The sequence below is a fragment of the Rhinopithecus roxellana genome, chromosome 16, assembly GCF_007565055.1.
Source record: "Rhinopithecus roxellana isolate Shanxi Qingling chromosome 16, ASM756505v1, whole genome shotgun sequence".
Taxonomy (NCBI): domain Eukaryota; kingdom Metazoa; phylum Chordata; class Mammalia; order Primates; family Cercopithecidae; genus Rhinopithecus; species Rhinopithecus roxellana.
Genome location: NC_044564.1, coordinates 108,971,648 through 108,992,106, shown reverse-complemented (window position 1 = coordinate 108,992,106; position 20,459 = coordinate 108,971,648). Strand labels below are relative to the sequence as shown.

The 20,459-nt window shown below is 37.9% G+C and overlaps 1 protein-coding gene across 2 annotated transcripts in view; it reads left to right on the top strand.

Moving 5' to 3' along the window:
• The window catches only part of LOC104670791 (myb/SANT-like DNA-binding domain-containing protein 3), a 148,854-nt gene that overhangs the window by 67,276 nt on the left and 61,119 nt on the right, over positions 1-20,459 (top strand). For both annotated transcript variants that reach the window (XM_010374139.2, XM_010374137.2), the window contains 2 exons: positions 8,183-8,292; positions 18,078-18,207. In XM_010374139.2, coding sequence (XP_010372441.1) covers positions 8,183-8,292; positions 18,078-18,207 — 240 coding nt within the window. The remainder of the gene's footprint in view (positions 1-8,182; positions 8,293-18,077; positions 18,208-20,459) is intronic.

Sequence of the window (20,459 nt, the reverse complement as noted above, 5' to 3'; positions counted from 1 at the left end):
GGGGTGTGTGTGGTGTGTGTGTGTGTGTGTGTGTTTGAAATGAGTTTCACTATATTGTCCTGGCTGATCTTCAACTCCTGGTCTTTCTGCTTCAGCCTCCAAAGTAGCTGGGACTAAAGGCCTACATCACAGTTCCTGGCAGGTTTTTCATATAAAATCATAGTCTATGTGTATAGTTTTGTGGTCTGCATTTTCACTTTAACATTCATAAGCTTATTTCCATATTATATAATATACATCTTTAAATAACTTTATAATATTCCATAGTTGTACCATACCATTTCCTGGTGTGCAGTATTTTAAATATTTTAATATTTTAAATGTTTCTGCTATTTTCAGTATAGAGATCATGAAACTGTTTTGTAGGCAGGTGGGTACAGGTTCAAGAACAAACTGGGCTTGTTCTGGGAGTGAAACCATCCAACAGGGTCCTGTCAGATTGGATTGGTTTGCTTTTCTGAAAAAGGGCAGGTTTTTCCAAATACTACTGACATCTAGACAGTCAGTATAAACTCATGAAATTTTTTTTTAAAGGACAAAGTGAAAAGTTTGAACATGTTCTGTGGGGAGTCAATACAGAATCCACTAGAGATGAACTAAAGTTTTCTACACGTTAATAAGGCCTTAGGGCCGGGCGCGGTGGCTCAAGCCTGTAATCCCAGCACTCTGGGAGGCCGAGACAGGCGGATCACGAGGTTTGGAGATCGAGACCATCCTGGCTAACATGGTGAAACGCCGTCTCTACTAAAAAATACAAAAAACTAGCCGGGTGAGGTGGCGGGCGCCTGTAGTCCCAGCTACTTGGGAGGCTGAGGCAGGAGAATGGCATAAACCCGGGAGGCGGAGCTTGTAGTGAGCCGAGATCCGGCCACTGCACTCCAGCCTGGGCGACAGAGCGAGACTCCATCTCAAAAAAAAAAAAAAAATAAGGCCTTAGGGAACATTAATTTATAGGACTTTCCCCAGCAATGCTCTGAAGACTGGAAATAGCACTAGCAAAAACAGATGACATGGCTTTAATATGGTTGGGAAAACCAGGTTTGAAGACTCGAAGTGGTGGGTGTGAATGTGAATACTGCCAGAGAATGAACAAAATGAGATGACACATGGGATGGTTGAAGGCAGAACACTTACTATACAGTAGGGATCCTTTTGTCTTGGTCCCACAATAATTTGGTAGTTATTTGGTTAATTGAGAAAGTTATTTAAAGTAGGGAGTCACAAAAATGATTCATAAATGCATGTAATTTTTTTTTTAAACATATATATATTTGTTAAATATTTTGAAAGAGGGCACATACTTTTTCTTTGAGAATGGTTTCCTCTTTGCTCTGTATCCCAGGCTGGAGTGCAGTGGCACAATCTCACTCACTGCTACCTCTGCCTCCTGGGTCCCAGTTCAAGCAATTTTCCTGCCTCAGCCTCCCGAGTAGCTGGGATTACAGGCACATGCCACCGTGCCCATCTAATTTTTGTATTTTTAGTAGAGACGGGGTTTCATCATGTTGGCCAGGCTGGTCTTGAACTCCTGACCTTGTGATCTACCCGTCTCGGCCTCCCAAAGTGCTGGGATTACAGGCGTGAGCCACCGCGCCCGGCCTCCTCTTTCTTGAACAAACCACTTGTATAATGCATTGATTACAAATTCCAGTTTTAATCCCTTTAAAAAGGAAGCTAAAGACCTGTGGATGCAGAATTCTAAGTGCAACTGTAGGTTTTTTAAAAAAGTAGCTCACCTTATTCAAGTCTTTCAATTTAGTTTTCATAGAAGTAATTTATTTTCACTCATATGAAATGTTGAAATCACATAATTGTAGTAACAACTACATAGGCTGGGTAACTGACTCTTGAAGCACAAGAACAGCTACCCTGGTTGGAGCTAAAGCGCTCATGGATGTTCTAGAGAGGGCCTAGCAGCCTTGAGAATTCATTGTGCCATAGGCATTATTATGTACGTTTTATAGAGAATGCCACACTTTGGTTAATCTGGAGAGTTGATTAAGTTGGAGATATGTTCTAAGAGTGTTATTGACACAGACTGGGCAATAGGAGAAGGAAAAAGGAGTGGGTAAATTAAAAGAGGTCAGAAAATTGAGGGGATAATGACGACTATTTGGTTACAAGAGGAGGCCAGAAGTGTCAACTGTTCTAGAAAGGTCTAGAAAAGGATTGGAGGACATCAGAAAAAAGCCATTGGATCTGAGGTTGCTTTGATCTTGAAGAAGAAGAGTTGCTATAGGAAGAAGGAGGAAGTGAGGCCTGCTGGAGCTTAAAGTACTATTAAAGGAGGGGGATTTAACATAAACTTGGAATCAATATATTTAAGTCCCTCTATTGAAATGGAGAATAGCTGTGGCAGTGTGTTGAGATCTTTTGAGAGTGCCGATTATTTGACTAGTTTTCCTTATAGTGATTGTGTCAGAGAATTAGATGTAAAGTCTTTGCTTTCCCTTTACTGTAGTTTTCAACTGGGGATAATTTTGCCCCTCCCCCTCGATCCCCCCACCCCCACCCCCCCCCCATCCCAGGACGTGGTGAGACAATTTTGGTTGTCAGAGCTGGTGTGGTCCTACTGGCATCTAGTGGGCAGAGGCCAGGGCTGTTGCTAAACAACCTCCAGTGTGCAGGATATTCCCTACAACAAAGAATTATCTGGTTCCAAATGTCACTGGTGCCTAGATTGGGAAACCCTGAATTCTATTGTAACATCTAATGAAGTTTATTTCCTTTTGTCTCTCCATGAGTGTTAGCTGACTCATAAGATCCCCAGAACTACCTTCTTTTTAATGGAAGGGTGGTAGAAAAGTCATATCATTCTGGAAGGCTGCTGCATCTCATTTTGAGTCAGAGCCTGAACCTAGTTGTTGATGCCAGAAGTTGGGAATTTGGGCAGCTCAGGTTTATAGAAAGCAGAGTTTCTGCCACTAGTGTGTATTGTTTCTGAGCTTTGAAATGTTAATGAAATTCTCGAGACAAGTTGTACATTTTGAGAATTGTGGGACAGATTTGCAACAAGAGCAAAATATTTTGTTTTGAGCAACTCTTATGAGTGCTTCTTTGTGTAAAACATTTCTCTTTGGAGAATTGATTTTTGAGGGCCTTAGTAATGGCTCATCCATTTTACTGAATTTCCATTTTGGTTTCAGGAAGACAGGTGCATAATCATCATAATCATTGACAGGTAGTAGAGTGTCCTCTTGATGCCTGGTACTGTACAGAATACTTGAAAAGAAGGAACGTTCAGAAGATGATCCCAAAATAGATTCCTTCTGTATTGGGTTTAAGCTAAGGCAGTGATTCTGTTCTCAAATTTGTTAGGAATCAGCTGGGTGTGGTGGCTCAGGCCTGTAATCCTAGCACTTTGGGAGGCTGAGGTGGGCAGATGGCTTGAGCCCAAGAATTCAAGATCAGTCTGGGCAACATGGTGGACCCCGTCTCTACAAGAAATACAAAAATTAGCTGGGCATGGCGGTGTACGTCTGTGGCCCCCAGCTACTCAGAAGGCTGAGGCCCAGCTACTTGGGAGACTGAGGTGGGAGAATCGCTTGAGGCCAGGAGGCAGAGGTTGCAGTGAGCCATGTTCACACCACTGCACTCCAGCCTGGGAAACAGAGTGAAACCTTGTCTTAAAAAAAAAAAAAAAAAAAGAAAATTGGGAGCAGTCAGAACACCAGCAAGTCGTGGGTCTCTTGATAAATTAATTTTATCGTGTGGTCTCTGATGTAGCACAAAAGTTTTTAAGACCATTGCTTAGAATTATTTATTTTATTAAATTTACACACAGTCATTCTATTGGGAATTACGCTTAACTGAATGTATCAGTGGTATGACCAGGGGTGGCTTATATGATAAGGGCTTTTTAAAAAATGTATTCATTTATATACATTATTTTCTGTAATGGTAAGTCTGGAAAGAGGAGATCCACAGGAGGTATGGTGATTTCATGATTCTTCCATCTTACTGTCTTGCTCCTGGTCTTTCTGCTGTGTCATCTTTTGGCTGCTGCAACTTTAGGCAACAGGTTTGCTCTCCAGTCAAGGGAAAAAAAAGAGGAAGAATGAAGGAGAAAGGGACAGTACCTACATATGAACACAGAGTGAGGGAGGCCGAGAAATATATGTTATTTAGTTGGGTACCTTGTTTCCCTGAACAAAATTGGAGTTCTCTTACTAAGTAAGAAGGAGAGAATAGATCCAAGGTAGGCATTAGCAGTGACTGCCACAACTACAAAACAATTTAAAATGTCCATTCATGAGCTTGTGACATTCATGACCTGACCTATGTTCTCATGAAACATTGTTGGAATATTTGTATTAGTATTCCTTACCTATTTGTTGAACATACGTTTACAGCTAGCCAGCAAAATATCTGAAATCATCTGATGTTAGTTGATAGCCAGCAACAAATCTGAAATAATCTCAGATATTGACGGTTTAAGAAACATAAAGGAAAAAACCCCTTAAAAATGAGAACAGTTTTTTTGTTGATTTTTTTTCCTGTGCAAATGAGAAAATTTCATATTTGATTTTAATGAAGGTACACTAGTCCAGGACACCAGTGTTCCTTTGAGGAACATGGTTTTGGAACCACTGATATTAATATTGTTTGTGTGTACTATGAAATTTACTTTCTCTTGCTTTCACTTACATTGTTTTCCTACATAAAAACATTCTCTTTTCTTTTCTGTCTTTTAGTATTACTCATATGTTTTGGGCAATTAGAACATTCTTTATTTAAAATATCTTTTCCAGATTCTTTATAATGATCCTATATTAGCTTTATTATGATAAAAAAGCCTTATTAATTTTTCAAGGTCAATACAAGTCTTGTTTTTTTCTGACACTGCACCCTATGCTTCAAATCCAGTTTTGTCCCCTACCTCTTGAACTCCTACAGCAGTCATAGACTGTATGACACAGTTATCCCCTTAATTATAGACTGTATTGAATTCATCACTAATTCTTGCATATATTAGCAAGATCCTTCCCTGTTACATTTTTTTCCTGTGTGTCCAAAATTCTTAGCATAGTATTAAGTACCTAGTAGATGCTTAGTAATTGCTTTCTGATGATAAACTAATCACATTTACGCATTAACACACATGAAACTAGCATGGATTTGATAGCAAGATAGGCATAAAATAAAATATGACTAATAACCAGAGTAATCAGAATTTCATGACTTTCACCCTTACCTATTAATAATACAGGACCTCTAGCTCCCTCATAAATGCCTCCCTCCAAGATTTATTCCAGGAGTCACCAAATTGTGTTTGATGTGTGCTCACTAATGCATTCTGGCCTCTGCTACATGACACCTGTCTTTTTCTTCCTGTGCTGTTTGCTGCCTCTGCAGTTGCACGTTGGTACCTCCTGTCAGATATCAGAGGTCTACCTCTTTGCTTGACACTACCATCTCCTTGGTCTTGTGTGGTCCTGCTAGATGCATTGCTGATATTCGGGGGCTGTTGATGTGTCCCAGCTCCTTTCTCGCCATGTATTATGTCTTGTCGTGTGAGCATCAAAGCAGAGCTTGTCACTTCATTTTTAGTGAAAATCATTCTTTAGTTTCTTTGTTGTAGCTCCTCTGTCTCTGTTATGAGTTCTTGGGGCTGGCTGGAGGAGCAAACCAAGTCTTGAGAAGGGACTATGCTTGGGGTCACTTCTCTTGTTCAAGGCTGTTTTTATGGGACCAAGCTCTTTTTTTTTGAGACAGAGTCTTGCTCTTTCACTCAGGCTGGAGTGCAGTGGCACACACTCTCCTCAGTGCAGCCTCTGCCTGCTGGGTTCAAGCGATCCTCCCACCCCAGCCTCCCAAGTAGCTGGGACTACAGGCGTGTACCGCCATGCCCAGCTAAGTTTTTTATTTTTAGTAGAGATGGGGTTTCACCATGTTAACCAAGCTGGTCTCAAACTCCTGACTTCAGGTGATCCACCTGGCTCAGCCTCCCAAAGGCGTGAGCCACCGCACCCAGCCCATGGGACCAAGCTTTTCTGCTTCACATTAGCAGGGGTGATTATTCCCCTAAAGTATTCTGTAGTCCCTCATACAAACATTCCTTGGGGTTACCACACATGACTCTTGGTGGCAGGGATGGTTTAGGTTCTAGCTTGCAATCCACTGTACCTGTAAAGTACAACAGATAAAACATTACAATTCAAGAGTCTCAAAGTAGCAAGTCATAACTCAGAGCATTATCTTGCCTCACAGACAAAATAAAAACTTGACTTATTCTTGTTTTTTTATGTCTGATTGTAATAGAACCCAGTGTGAACTTTAAGCCTACAAAGAAAGGAGAAAAGACAAATGCGCTGTATTTCATTAGTCAAATTGTGCAGTTCTTGTTTCTCTAGCCCCTAAAGTTGGTTAAGTTTTTAGTTGAGCAGATATTGTACATTTTTACCCTCTTTTCCAGGGCAGTTCTTTATTAATATTTTGTTATCTTCCTTTGGTCTGAAGATGTGTATTTGATAGTAATTGGAACCAGACCTTGTTCAAGTTCCTAGCAGAAGTGTGGGTAGATAGGGTGAAAAATCCTATACCTAGGATTGAGCCTCAAGAGCTAAAGCAAATAGTCAAGGGGGAAAGGGAAGAGGTAAGAAAATGGGGAGGTAAGAAGAACCAAGGACATAAAGCTTTCTACAGCCAGGGTGATGAGGAATGAAAAGATGGCCTTCTCTACCTGGAATAGTTTGTGGAACAGTAAGAGTAACAAAATGCTTGTGTTAGCTTTCTCTTGCTTTAAGTTTCCACTCATGTCTTTTTTTTTTTTTTTTTTTTTTGTAAATGCTTGAACTTTAATCCAATTCTGTACACCTGAGATCATTTAAGGAAAATAATCTTTTGTAACCCACCTGAGATCATTTAAGGAAGATAATTTTTTTTGTAACCCACCTAGACGTGATCCTACCCTTGTAAAGTACTTAGTTGACAGTGACTACTCAAGTAAGTACTGTTGACTATCAACTCCTTAGGGATTCAGGTACTTGATTGCCAGCTCCTCGGAGGGTCAGCTGGGAGTAGGAGACCCAAGACATCACTGCAGAGCAGTGAGAACAAATGGGGTAGAGAGAGGTAATGAAATGTCACTAGGACAGTTGTCACCGGACATAGAATTCCCTTGACTTAGTTTATTGAGTCCTCCTTTGAAATCTAGAAGTAGAAAACAACCAGGAATGGGGATAACTGGAGAAGTGCTCCCTTAGATCTCTGCCAGGACCTCATCATGATCTAGAGATACAGGAGTCCTTGTTCTTTTCCCAGAGTCTCAGCTTTTGAGCAGGAGAATCAGGAGTTAATCTAGGACTCTCCCTGCTCCCAGACTCATGTGTTCACCACTACACTGGGATTTTTTTTTTTTTTTTTTAAACAGTCATTTGTTTATTGTTTGCCTAAGTGCATTTGTTTTTGTAAGCTCTCATTTCTCATACAAAGGATATGAAAATTGCATTGTAGTGATTTTCATCCACTTTCACTGATTGGCAGCTTCAAGCACAACCTCGAAGCTTAATTTGATGCTTAATGTCGGAGCAGGAGCAAAATGACCACAGAATTCTGGTATTGTTGATTGGCTCTGCTTGCTTTGGTAGAGTCAACTTAAATCAGTCCATTAAAAGTTTTAAGTCTAGTAAGATTTTGAATCTCTTTAATTCTGTATACATAAATGCTCCATATTTATTGTCTGAAATTCAAGTTCACTGTTCTTTTGTAGTTAAAATACTTTGTCTAGAGTGAATAATGATCACCCAAAATTAATTCTGAATACCAAAAGAATTAAGATAATTTTTTATCTCATTTAATTAATACTACTGTTAATTTTCGTTAGTGTTAAAAGTAACTTACTAGAAAAATAACCTCAAATGTTAAATAAGAAATAGTAAGATTGTTATCTTAAGGTCTTAGAAGGCCAAATAGAAAAATTCTACAGATTTACCTTTGGAAATTATGTTAAGTCCTGAAATTTTGAGTTCTATTTTGAGTTACTTTTAGGCTCATTATTATGCAGGATTCTGTTTGGGGAATACTGAGCATTTTGTGTCTTACAGAATTTCTTTTTGTTTGTTTATGTCTTATTACACTTCTGAATGGGGGTGCTCAATACATTTTAAGGACTTTTTCATACACACACACATGTGTAATAGAAATCCAAATATATATGTCAAACAGTTTTTTTCTTTTGCAGAATTAAATGTGAGGGAGTCTGACGTAAGAGTTTGTGATGAGTCATCATGTAAATATGGAGGAGTCTGTAAAGAAGATGGAGATGGTTTGAAATGTGCATGCCAATTTCAGGTGAGGAAACCCAACTTATTTTGAAAAGTTTTATATTCTTCATATTTTATAATTCTAAATTCTTCAAATTAAAAAATCTAAAACATCTTGAACCCCATAAAGAAATTGGGCTCACAGCCCCTCAGTTCTTTTTTGTCAGATGATGCCCTGTTATTTGTGTCTTCCATGCTTCTTGCATGGAATTGAGAGAACAGATTGACAGTAATAGATGTGACAATTCTTTGAAAAAATATCAAATTTCTATTTAAATGTAAGGTATAATTGTCACTGAAAGGAAAGAAGGTACAGGTTGAACTAGAGTCTCTTATTTTAAATGTTGGCATCTTTTTCCTTTTCTTCTCCTTCTAGTCTGTCTCTTTCCCTTCCATTCTTATTTGTTGCTGTATCATCTCTTCAGGCCACAGAACTTGACTCACTTGGAGACTTGGGGTAAGTCAAGGTTAGAGCTGGAATAGCAAGTGGAACCTCAAACTAAGAGTATAAATATTTTTGCTTTTCAGATGCTCTTTTAGTTGTGATTCTGTTGTCTAAAAAAGTAAAACAAAGAAAATGTTATGTTTAATTCTTTCTTTTTATTTTCTTTGGTTAAATGGTAATCAGACTTCAGAATGTTTCTTACAAGATGTTCTCTGATGGTTGATTTAATATGAGACGAAAAAGGAACTAGAATTTTTTTTCTACTCACAATTTTCTCCTAAACATGCCCACCGTTTGGATTTTCAGGGGAAGAAAGGGTACAGAAATCCAGAATGAAAGCATAGGAGAGTTAGTATCTCTGGTAACCCTGTGAACTCAGGCAAATTTCTGTATGATCTCAGGTAATTTTCTCGGCATCAGTATTCTGTCGGAAAAATGAAGGCACGTTTCCTACCCTTACTTATGATTCTGTAATGAGAATCAAAATTGGAAAGAAAGCTTGCATATGAAACATCTTTGAAAACTGTAAACCATCAGGTGGTTTATTTTAATTAGAAGAAGTGGAGAGTTTAGGTAAAGGAGGAAGGGTAGGTAGGTATACTGTTGTCCAGCCAGTTTCTTCATAGTCCAAAGGGGCTTTACATTCAATTACATGGAATGATAGGAGGGTTTCTCTTGGGCATTTTCACATCAGCCACCTTCTGCTAAGCTTTCTTAGGTAGCTTTTGGCTGGCTTCAGATCCCTGCTGCCTGTTGGCTGGTGACATCATTTCTTTGCCAAGAGCACCTTTCTATGGAGCTCTGCATAACATGGAAGGTGACTTTAGCCAAAACGAAATGAGAAGTTGGTGATAATTTGAACTGTTTTCCCCCTGAAACTAATGTGTCATTTTTCTCTGACTGCTTTTAAGATTTTCTCTTTACTGTGTTTTGACTATTAAGTACTATGGTGTGGTTTTCCTTGAACTTATCATGCTTGGGGTTGGCAGAGCTTCTGAAATCTGTTTGTTACCCAGTTTGAGAATTATTTTGTCATTATTTCTTAAAATTTTTTTTCTGCTTATTATTTCTTATAATCTGGGACTTCCATGATGTATGTTAGACCTTTTGATAATGTCTCAAGGTCCCTGATACTCCGTTCATTTTTTTCCCAATTGTTTTTCCTATTCTTTACATTAGATAATTTTTATTGATCTGTCTTCAGGTTCACTAATCCTTTCTTCTGTCATCTCCATTCTTCCTATCCAGTGAGTTTTTAATTGTAGATTTTTTATGTTTAGAATTTAGAGTTTCTATTTACCTGCTGGGATTTCCTCTTTTCATTCACTGTAAGCATATTTTCCTTGAGCGTACATGTTATTGCCGCTTTAAAATATGTCTGCTCATGTCCACGTCTAGGACATCCTCAGGTATTGCCTCTGTTGATTGTTTTCTCATGTGAGAATGGACCATATTTTCCTGTTTCTTCACGTTAGAGTAACTTTGAATTTATCCTATACATTGTGAATCATGTGTTTTAGAGTGTGTGAGTTTTGTTATGTTCTTTGAAGATTATTGTTATTTTTGAAACAGTTGGCTGAACTCAAACTGCAAATTCTGCCTTACTTGTGGTGGGCAGCAACACAAGTATCAATTCAGTTCTTTTAGCCTCACAGGGGCTACTTGGAGTCTGTCCCATGTGTGGTTTAGGGGTCAGCCAGAAGCGTGCCCTGTGTTTATATGTGGAACCTGGGACTCCCCTCGAACTCTCTCCTTTCCGAGATTTCTCTCTCACTTTTTAGTGGCCGTGGTTGTCCTCAACTCTGTTCTCTGGTTTGTTAAAAGAAAGATGGTGAGTTTTGTTGTTGGAGATTTAGCCACCCTGTGTGGAGAAGACTGGGGCTGTTCCCCTCTTCAGCTGCTGTATTTCCTTAGGTTAAATTCCTTGAGGTGGAATTGTTGGGCCAATAGATGCTCATGTGCAGATTAACATTCTCACCAGTAGCCTCATGTCAGATGTCCTATTTCCCCTCAACCTTTTGGTAGTGGATTTTGTTGGTCCTTTTAAATTTAATAAATCTGAAAGGCAAAAACAATTTTTATTTGCATTTGATTACTAGAGAAATTAAAAATGTGCCATATATTTATTGACCATTTTTTTGTGAATTAATATTTCATATTCTTTGTCTAGTTTTTGGGGTATTTTCTTTTTCCCTCATCTTGATTTGTAAAGACATATATGTGTATGCGTGTGTGTGTGTGTGTGTGTGTATATATATATACACACACACACTATATAATACAATATTGGAATATATATATAGCTTACTACCTGAGCATTTGATATTCGTTAACGCATAAACTCTCAAGAGAACCTGCTGCTTTGATTTATTTATTTATTTTTATTTATTTATTTATTTTTTGAGATGGAGTCTCACTCTCGCCAGGCTGGAGTGCAGTGGCACGATCTTGGCTCACCGCAGCCTCCGCCTCCCGGGTTCAAGGGATTCTCCTGCCTCAGCCTCCCTAGTAGCTGGGACTATAGGTGCGTGCCACCACACCCAGCCAGTTTTTGTGTTTTTAGTAGAGACAGAGTTTCACCAAGTTGGCAAGGATGGTCTCGATCTCTTGACCTTGTGATCCGCCTGCCTTGGCCTCCCAAAGTGCTGGGATTAAAGTTGTGAGCCACCGTGCCTGGCTACTTTGATTTATTTTTAAAAAAGAGTAATGTATGCCCATAGTAAACAACTTGAACAATATAAGAAGATATATAACAAAAAAAGCTTCCACTCCAGAGTATCAACTCTTCTCAGAGGCAGCATCTGTTACTTCTTGCATTTCCTTCTAGAAATATTTTGTATGTATATAAAATTGTTTAATTCCCCTTATAAGTATTAGATCATTTAATAGTATTTATCTTAGAGATTGTTCCTTTCCAGTAAGAATAGATTCCAAAAAACTCTATATTTTAAAGAAGTTATCCTAATTTCATTTTTTTGTTTTTCTTTTTAACAGTATGTATTCTTAATTGACAAAAATAATTGTGTATCTTAGTTTCATTTTCATTTTGTTTATATTTTAGACACAAAGAAATTTTAGATTTTCACATCATATTTATCTGTCTTTTTTTTTTTGTTTGAGATGGGGTCTCACTCTGTTGCCTAGGCTGGAGTGCAGTGGCGCAATCAGAGCTCACTGTAGCCTTGACCTCCTGTGCTCAAGTGATCTTCCCACGCCAGCCTTCTGAGTAGCTGGGACAACAGGTGTCCATCACCACACCTGGCTGAGTTTTAAGTTTTTTTTTGCCCAGACTGGTCTTGAACTCCTGGGCTCAAGCAATCTTCCCACCTCGGCCTCCCAAAGTGCTGGGATTATGGGTGCGAGCTACTATGCACAGCCCTGCTTTTCTTCATTTTTTGAGAGAAGTATTTCCCTGAAACTCTAAAATTATAAAGAAACAGCCTTTTTGACCTTTTAAAAAATATACTTGAACAGCTAGAAAATCCTTCCATGATCTGTCTGAATTCCTTGCATTTTTACCTTGTGGCAAAGCAGGGAAGGAAAATATATTAGCAGTTGACACCATTAGACATTTATCCAGTGCTTACTTTGTGCTGGGTATGAGACTAGATGCTGAGGATGTAAAGATGTTTAAAGACTGGTTCTTTGCCTTGTAGGAGCAAACTGCCTCAGGGCTTACAGTATAGTTTGATCTTGCTACCGAGTGAACCTTCCTTTGACCATTCTGCCTTCCTTTATAAGATTATAAATCTGTTCAAGGTGGACTTAGGTTATTGCCAGCTTAAAAATAATGACCTGACATGCCCATTAAACCCTTCTCTGCTGGATACTTTAGCAATATCTTTCAATTCATTTTAAAAACTTGCTTATGATTCAGCATGCTTTTAGTGCTAAATAGAAGCTTTCTGGGACATTATTTAAATACAATTTAACAGGATTTTAAATAAAAATTCAAATTGTTTTTTTTTTTTTTCAGTCTGCTAATAAGAGCTATTATCTTGCCACATATATAAACAAAGCCACTTTTGTTAATTTGGTATACAGAAAAATGATTAATACTGCATCTTTCCCTGAAAACTTTGTATAGAGTAGAGTCTATGACTTTTTTTCCTGTTTTCTTTCTTTGTCTTTCTTCTGGAGTTCTCTGAACTATGTGTCTTTCTTCCTGTATTTATCAATGTCTGCTCTTGCTAGGTGCCATGCCCTCTTATTAGACCTTTTATTAGTCACAGTTCTCCAGAGAAACAAACATACACACGCACACAAACACACACACATGAATGTGAGAGAGAGCGAGCAATAAGGAATTAGGTTATTTGATTATGGAGGCTGAGAAGTCCTACAGTCTGTCATCTGTATACTAGCCCAGGAAAGCCAGTGGTATAAGTCCCTTTCTCAGACTGAAGGCCTGGGCACCCGGAGAAGATCAGTGTCCCAGCTTAAGCAGTCAAGCGGAAGGAGAGAATAATTCTATTCAGTTCCTCAATGGATTGAATAGTGCCCACTCACACTGGGGAGAGCAGTCTGCTTTACTTGATCCACTGATGCAAATATTAATCTCATCTAGAAATTCTTTCACAGATACACCCAGAAATGATGTTTAGTCTGGGCACCATGGGGCCCAGTCAAGTTAACACATAAAATTAACCATCACAACCTTGTTATTATTTTCTACTTGCTGTATTCAGCATAGTTCCTGACACACAGTAGGTACACAATAAATGCTTGAATGGATGCAGTTCTGGAGCTGTACATTGTTCCATCTTTCTAAACTACTTAAAATAGCTGGCAACATCATTACATTCTTCTAGCTAAAGAAAAGGTATAGGGGAGAGTTCTTTCTCCCAGCAAGGGTGGCAATATAGAGGAAGCAGACTTTAGGTTAGAGTTAGAATCCAACATCAGTGCATAAGTCAGAATTTGCGTGTTGTTAAAATTGTCTAAATCCCATAATTTGTCTATTGGCATAATTAGAGGCTTCCAGGAGAGACTCATGGAAACTGAGAATGACCAACAGCAGGTCTGCTTCTCCCATCTTACACTCATTCCTAGCTATGTGCTCGTGAGGGTGAATTTGAGACATTAAGTCCTCTGCTCAGTATCACCACGTGACAGATGGCAATACCCCACTGATTAACTTGAGTGTGTAGTGGTTAAAATGCATCATTTGGGAGGAATTGTGGCTCTTCCACTTATTAGTGACTGTTGGCAAATACTTATGACTGAGAAATGATACAAGCAACAGCAAAAATAGCTAATGTTTATTGAGAATGTACCATGGTCAGATAGAAATGCCAAAGATAGGTTATCTTATTTTATCTTCATAACAACTTTGTTAGGTAGGTACACCATTGTACACCGTTGAACATGGTGATGGTGCTAGCCCATAGTCACATGGTTGGTGGGCCCGGGATTTGAATTCAGACGTTTTTGGCTTCATAGTCTTGGCTCTAAACGTTAAACTGTGTGCTTCATGGTTATGATAGTTAAGTTAAAGGACACTTAAAGTTGTGGACTAATGCTTCTGGATAAAAACTGTTGAATAAATGTTGAGATTCTCAGCCCTATCAGAATTAATGCTTCATTTTAATATGCAATTTCTTTACTATCCTTAGAAGGAATTCATGGATAAATTAACCTACATAAACATATAATTAAAGAAATGAATTGAATGCATGATTGCAATGTAAAGGGGAAACAAAAGTAATTTATAATAAAATGAATATTTCAGAATGTAAATGCTTAGGTGTGATTACCATAGAAGAAAATACAGCCATCAGATGTTTATGTCTACTTATAATAAATGTTTGGATTTAAAAAATTAAAAGCAGGTCAGGCACGGTGGCTCATGCCTATAATCCCAGCACTTTGGGAGGCCGAGGTGGGTGGATCACGAGGTCAGGAGTTCAAGACCATCCTGGCCAACACGGTGAAACCCCATCTCTACTAAAAATACAAAAATTAGCTGGGCGTGATGGTGTGTGCCTGTAATCCCAGCTATTCAGGAGACTGAGGCAGGAGAATTGCTTGAACCCGGGAGGCAGAGATTGCAGTGAGCCTAGATTGCGCCACTGCACTCCAACCTGGCGACAGAGCTAGACTCCGTCTCAAAAAAAGAGAAAAAAGCAATTTCATACCAGGAGTATATGAAACAAAAATGTAGATGTATAGTAGATGCTAGAATAAAAACCAATATTAGGGTAAGGTATAACAACAGATCAGACTGATTTGTAGTATTATGGAAAGTCTTGTCAAAATTCCTACATGAATAGCCAGAAGTTATGTGGTACTTGTCTTTGTTGTATGGAACTGTCCTTTCCTTTGCAGTACTTCAGGCATCCTTGGAATCTGGTAAATAACAGTAAGGTCCTCTGTCAATGTGACAACCAAGAATGCCTCCACAGGGACAGCCACCCCTAGGGGGCGATATTGGCACCTTTGTGACCACAACACTACCTTAGAAAGAATGAAAGTGGGATTGGAAAGTTCATAGATTTAGCACTTGATATCTTCGAGCTCATAGTAGTTTCCTTGGCTAATTGAGTATTGTATGATTACAGAGTAACATATTGACTCATGTAGACATCATACTACTTATTGTGTAAATTTTAGGGAAAGAGAAGAAAGGAATGTGATCCATGAAAAACTGGAGGAATGTATATAATAGGGAGGCTTCCTAAAATAAAAAGATAATTTTAATAAAAGTTGATGTAAGATTCTGCTGATACTGGATGTATGGCAAAGTCGACTAGGTTATAAAATATTTTACTAGAAGTTGTTTTTACCAGTGCGTATACATATACATATGGTAGCATGCCATATGTATGCTTCATAAAGTAAATCTGATCACTTTTTAAAAGTAGATAAATGATAAAAGTAAGTCTTGCTCATTGAAGAAAAATAGACAAATATGGAAAATCTTAAATAGGGAACTAGGAAACCATGAAGACAGATAATATGAAAAATTTATTGACATTTTATTCCAGGATTTATTTTATGCATATTCTTTTTTTTCTAAATTGGCTATAAATATACTTCATTTTCTTGCTATATTTTATTTTATATTATCATATTATTTAAAACATTTACAGTTAGCTTTGTGGAATACATAATGCATTTAAAAATAGTACAGAATTCCCAGAAATTATATATGTGCTTTTTGCCTAATTTTGTTAGTTTTTCTTGTCACACAATATATTTTTTAAAGGTAATTCTTTTTTACAATTATTATTTTTAAACTTCTACTTTTATTTTAATTTCATGGGGTACATGTGTAGGTTTGTTAGATGGGTTTATTGCATGATCCTGTCACTCAGTGAGCAGTGCGTAATAGGTAGTTTTTCAGCGCTTGCCCTTCTGCCTCTCTCCCCATTCTATTAGTGCCCGGTGTCTATTGTTCCCATATTTATGTCCATGTGTATCCAGTGTTTACCTAACACTAATGAGAACATGAGGTATTTGGTTTTCTGTTCCTCAGTTAGGGTAGTGGCCTGCAGCTGCATCCATGTTGCTGCAGAGGACATGATTTCATTCTTTTTTATGGTTGTGTAATATTTTTATTTTTATGGTTGTGTAATATTCCTTGGTGTATATATACCACATATTCTTTATCTAATTCACCATTGATGGGCACCTGGATGGATTCCACGTCTTTGCTATTGTGAATAGTGCTGCGAAGAACATATTGGTGCATGTGTCTTTTTGGTAGAATGATTGATTTTCCTTTGGGTATATACCCGGTAATGAGATTGCTGGGTTGAATGGTAGTTCTGTTTTAAGTTCTTTGAGAAATCTTCAAACTGCTTTCCACAGTGGCTGAGCTAATTTACATTCCCATCTGTGTAGCATTCCCTTTTCTTTGTAGTCCCACCAGCATCTGTTATTTTGACTTTTTAATAATAGTCATTTTGACTCTTGTGAGATGGTGTTTTCTTGTGGGTTTGATTTGCATTTCTCTGGTAATTAGTGATGTTGAGCATTTTTTCATGTTTATTGGTCACTTGTATGTCTTCTTTTGAGAAGTTTCTGTTCATGTCCTTTGCCCTATTTTTAATGGAATTATTTGCCTTTTGCTTGTTGGATTAAGTTCAAAAGGTAATTCTTAATGACTGCAATATTAATTTCTTGAACAGTTATACTTCAATCAAACATTGTCTTGTTAGATATTAAGATTTTTAGGTTATTGATATTATAAATTTCTATTGGAAATGGCTGTAATAAATGTCTATAGGTTTCTGTCACATGGATTTCTAAATGTGTAATTCTGGATCAAAAACTGCATTCCTTTTTTTAGGATTCTTGAAACATATTCTTTAATTATGTTACCCCAAAGTAGAACCAATTTAGATGACCAAAACTGGTGTGGTGGTATGTCCGCCTAATTTAATGTTTTAATAGCCAATTTTATAAGTTGGAAATAGCATCTCATCTTAGTGGACAACTCTAATTGCTAGTGAAGATCAATAATTTTTTATGCATTAACTGGCCATTTGTAATTTTTCTGTAAAACATTTCATGTCTCTTTTTGGTCCCGTTTTTATTAATTTGTATGTTCTATTTTTTAAGTAATAATAATAACTTGTATCATATTGTTATAGCGTTTTCCCCAGATTTTAAAACTTTAGTCATTTATGATATTTCTAACATGTAGATGTTTTAAAGTTTTCCTACATACAGGTCCAGTGTCATTTCTCAGACGTGTATTGCGTTTTTTCTTCTTCATCTGTCTTATTTCTACTCATCCTTCAAGGCTCAGTTCACATTCCACTTTCTCTGAGCATGCCTTTCTTGAATACTCCAGCTCACAGTAATCGGTATTAGGCATTACATGCTTACTGATTTGGTACATGATCTAGCTTTGCAGTATTGGTTTTTTTCCTACTTGTATGACTCTCTTACAAGATTATAAGGTTTCTGAGAACAGAGATCATCCTATATTTCTTTGTGTCTTCTATACCATTTACCTTGGGACTTTGCCTACTAGATGTTTTGAATAATGAATTTTTTCTATTTTTATGATTAGGTTTGAATGAATAAATGAATTTTGATAATAATAAAATGCTATTACATAACTAGCACTCTTTACATTGTCAATAATTTCCTCCTACTTCAGTGGTTTTTCGTAGCAAGCAAATGAAATAGAGATTTTCATTCTAATTTTTATGGATAGTTGGTAGTTATTTTCCTTATGAATGTGAAAAAGGTATAAGAAGTAGCATAATTCTTTTTAAACCAAAAAAAAAAAAAAAAAAACCAGACTATTCAGTAGTGAAGTATGTCATAATGCTATGGTATTGCATTCACGAATGTGAAATAAGCTATTAATATTCATGCCTAGTTCTGAGAATTTATTTTTGTTTCTTTTGCAGTGCCATACAAATTACATTCCTGTCTGTGGATCAAATGGGGACACTTATCAAAATGAATGCTTTCTCAGAAGGGCTGCTTGTAAGCACCAGAAAGAGATAACAGTAGTAGCAAGGGGACCATGCTACTCTGGTATGTATGATATTCTTCTGAATAAATTTTGGAAAATATGGTGGAATCATTTCTAAAAGGGAGTTTTGAGCTAATCCACAACTGCTGCATGGATTGGTGGTGGTTGTTGCGGGGAGTGGGGGAATCTTTTTTGCCCTCATTTCACGTTGTTGCTTTTGCTTTTTTTAACCCCAGGTGGTCTTGTATGGACTTATGTTACCCCTTACTACATTGTTAAGGCTTAACACCGTTTTTGTAGGGACTTTCTTTTCATGTCCTTTCCCTTATGATTTGAACATTAGACAGAATGAGCTTTGAAGTGGGGAATGATAGGGGATCTGTCTTGATGAATTTTTAAAAAGAGGTGAGGAATTTCTGTAGAAAGTCATTAGCAATATCACAGATTGTTGCTTTCCAAGTTTTTTCTCTGCCACCTCTTCATCCCATGCTGTTTGTATTTACTTCATCTTTTTTTTTCCTTCCTGAATTAGTAGTGGTCAGTTTGGGAAACTATTAATATTATTTTCTTACTTGTGTTTGTATTAATGTTTGGGGATAGAGATGCAGGTGAGGTAACTTGAATTATATTGAGGTTAGTGGTAAAAGTGAAGGCCATTCTTATGAGATTTCCACTTCCTTTCTTTCCCTATATATTACAGTGTTCAGAAACTCTCCCTTTTACTAAATGTGACGATTTTAGGGTCAATCAACTACGAAGTCAAAGGGGACAGTCTCCAAGGTTGTTCTCACTTCTGACACCAGCTGAGATCAAGAGGTTCCCCAGCTAACCCTAGGCTCTATAATTTGCTAGAAGGGCTAACAGACTCACTGACAGATATTATATGCATGGTTATGAAGGGGGAGGATATGTGTTAAAATCAGCCAAAGAAAGAGATGCCTAGGACAGATTCTGGGAATGTTCCAAATATGGAGTTGCTGATTTTTCTGTCCCAGTGGAGGCATGGACAGTGTTAACTCCTCCTAGTTACAGTGTGTGGCAGTGCACATGGAGTATTGCCAGCTGGGAAAGCTTGCCTGAGCGTCAGTGTTCATAGTTTTTTCTTTATGAGACTGGATCTCACTCTGTCCCTCAGACTGGAGTGCTATGGCACGATCATGACTCACTGCAGCCTTGACCTCCCAGGCTCAAGGGATCCTCCCACCTCTGTTTCCTGAGTAGCTGGGACTACAGTCACATGCCAACAAACCAGGCTCATTTTTTTTTTTTTTTTTGTATTTTTTGTAGGAACAGGGTTTTGCCATGTTGCCCAGGCTAGTCTTGAACTTGTGAGCTCAAGCAATCTGCCTGCCTTGGCCTCCCAAAGTGCTGGGAGTACGTATAGGTGTGAGCCATTGTACCCTGCTATTCATAGTTTTTATTGGGGCTCATTGTGTAAGTATAATTGATGAGTTGGTTGTGTGGTTAGTTGAAGACTCTGGGTCCACTGTGTGACCCATAGACCCCATGATTGGTCTACTCTTCATGATTGGTCTTTCTAGTATAACCAACCCCACTCTAAGACTTAGATGTGGCCCAACCCCCAACACTAAGTTCCAGTGTGGTTAGCAGCCTCCCTTAACCAATATCCTCCTATCGGGTATGATGTAGATTACCTTCCAGAAGCAGAGGGAAAAGCCCAGACCTCTCTTGTAGTAAGACCAAATTCTTTCTATACACACTAAAATAATCATGTGCTTGGAGAAGTTATTATGTTTTGAGGCAAGTAGACTATGATTTGGTGTGGTTCTTATGTACTTCTTTAAGTACATTGTGTTCACAGAATGATCTAGAAATTAAAGAGGAATATGGAGGTTCTTTCCAATCCCAAATTATGCTTCATTTATGAGGAACATACGTTTAAGACACCAAGTGCTTTGATAAACAGTCTATGTTAAACATTAGGCAGCAGAGTGGTAGATTGGAAAGAGCACTGCACCAGGGTTACAAGACCTCACCTTAACCTAACTCCAACCTTTATTTATTGTGTGACCTTGGACAAATCACTTAGCCTCTCTGAGCCCCAATTCCTTAACTTATTAAGTGGATATTATCTCCTGTGGTTGTTAAATAAGGATTGAATGCGCAAAGTTAAAAGCTGCTATCTTGATTTTATTTTCTGAGTGGGCAGTGTTTTGTTATTTGGTCTTTTGTGGATCCTATTCCTTGAACTAGAAATACTACTCTCTTTTTCTTACTTGAAAACTCATTTTCTTACGCTTAAGGTTGGTCTTAAATCTTTTCTCCTCTGTGAAATCTTTCTTCTGTGACATCT